Source organism: Cyprinodon variegatus, unplaced genomic scaffold (genome assembly GCF_000732505.1).
Source record: "Cyprinodon variegatus isolate N-32 unplaced genomic scaffold, C_variegatus-1.0 Scaffold312, whole genome shotgun sequence".
NCBI lineage: Eukaryota > Metazoa > Chordata > Actinopteri > Cyprinodontiformes > Cyprinodontidae > Cyprinodon > Cyprinodon variegatus.
The window spans coordinates 63086-64595 of NW_015150765.1; the positions used below are offsets into that span (position 1 = coordinate 63086).

The window sequence follows — 1510 nt, forward strand, 5'->3', positions numbered from 1 at the left end:
TTGTGAACTTCATGAATAGGCTGAGCTGGATGTTTAGTAGCTAGGAAAATAGGTTCAGCCTAATGTAAAAAATCTTGGTGTTGTTTTTGATCAGGACCTGTCATTTAAATCCCATATCAAAGAGGTTTCTAGAATTCGAATCAATCTGACTGGATGATCTGGTGACCTGTAAGTGACCTGGGATCACATGTTGTGAATTGGCGAAATAAAGTGATTAGAAATTTAACAGTTTCTTTACATCTAACATTTCCTTTAGTAGATGTTTCCGTTCCGTTTCATTTATCTGGACGGAGGGCAGTAATGGGGAGAGGCCAGAACACACTGATGCTTTTCAGGAGTCGGGGAAACTGAACCCTTTCAGAACCTAAACTGCTTCACTCGACCGAGAGCACAAAGAATCCTTTAAAAATGAAATAGTGCCCTTTAAGTCCCCCTTCATCAGCAACAAGAACCATGCAGCCTTTATTTATAGATTCATTTATTAGCTCACTGGGTGAAAGTCTGCTTACATTTCCAGTTGGGTTCATGTCATGTGAGGCGTTACGCTCTGCTGCTCTAAGTGACTAGAAGTTAAACCCGTCAGGCTGGGTGAGTCCCGCTGCTGCAGGCAGCGCTGCAGGCAGAGGGCGAGCTACAATGCTTTTAGCAGGAAGGACATATTTCTACTCCAGCTGCACCAAACAGAGACATGAGAAACGGTAAATAAAGCGCAGGAAACACGACAACATGAAGAAGTGGCCCAGCCTCCCCCTCCTCCCCCATAGTGAGGTTCCAGGAAGCCGTGGAAAAGTGACGGAGGCCCAGACGGGGCTGCTTCAGAGGACCAGACCCTCATAAGCCGGCCCCTCAGACTCTGGAGACTCCCTCTGCAGGCGAAGATGCTCCAGCGTATTGTTGAAGTGTTTGTTGATCTGTTCCGTTTCTTCACTGGCCTCCAGGTTGGGAAGGTCTTCCCTGATCTTCTGGATCAGCTGGTTTAGAACCTGGAGAGTCACCTGGAAGGAGAGAAAACCTTTAGATCGTTTCTCCACCATCGATTAGAGCTGAACACTAGAAAGTCTTCCCCATAGCTCTGTACCCATCAACTCCCCTCTCTGTACTTCCCTCTCTCTCTGCTGTCACCACTGATCCTGGCTCTGGATTTTACTTGGACTTACTGTCCTATTGACGATAACTGGAACACTGTCTACTTTATAAGTCCCTGTGGATAAAAGCATCTGCTAAATGCAGAAACATAAACATAGAGAGAAGCTGGAAATGAAAGGTGACATAAAGCCTGAAATGTCTGGCAGGGAAAGAGGAAGAGAGGAATGTAGCGACTCGCCTGTTCAGATGTCAGAAAGATGTTGCTTTTGCTCCTTAAGACACATTCTCATCTTCATACTCTGGATCTTGTGCTGACATTGAATATGAATAAAAAACAGAATTTCCTCACAACCCTGTCCTCTCTGACCACTTTCTAATAACCTTCAGGATTACTTTAACAGAGTTCTCCTCCCCCAAAAGAGGG

The 1510-nt window shown here is 45.5% G+C and overlaps 1 protein-coding gene across 1 annotated transcript in view; it reads right to left on the reverse strand.

The window, feature by feature from the left end:
- Positions 1–461: 461 nt before the first annotated feature.
- The window catches only part of vps35 (VPS35 retromer complex component), a 17888-nt gene continuing 16839 nt past the window's right edge, over positions 462–1510 (reverse strand). The window contains exon 16 of the mRNA XM_015384449.1: positions 462–995. Within this exon, the coding sequence (XP_015239935.1) occupies positions 816–995 (180 nt within the window). The 3' untranslated portion in view covers positions 462–815. The remainder of the gene's footprint in view (positions 996–1510) is intronic.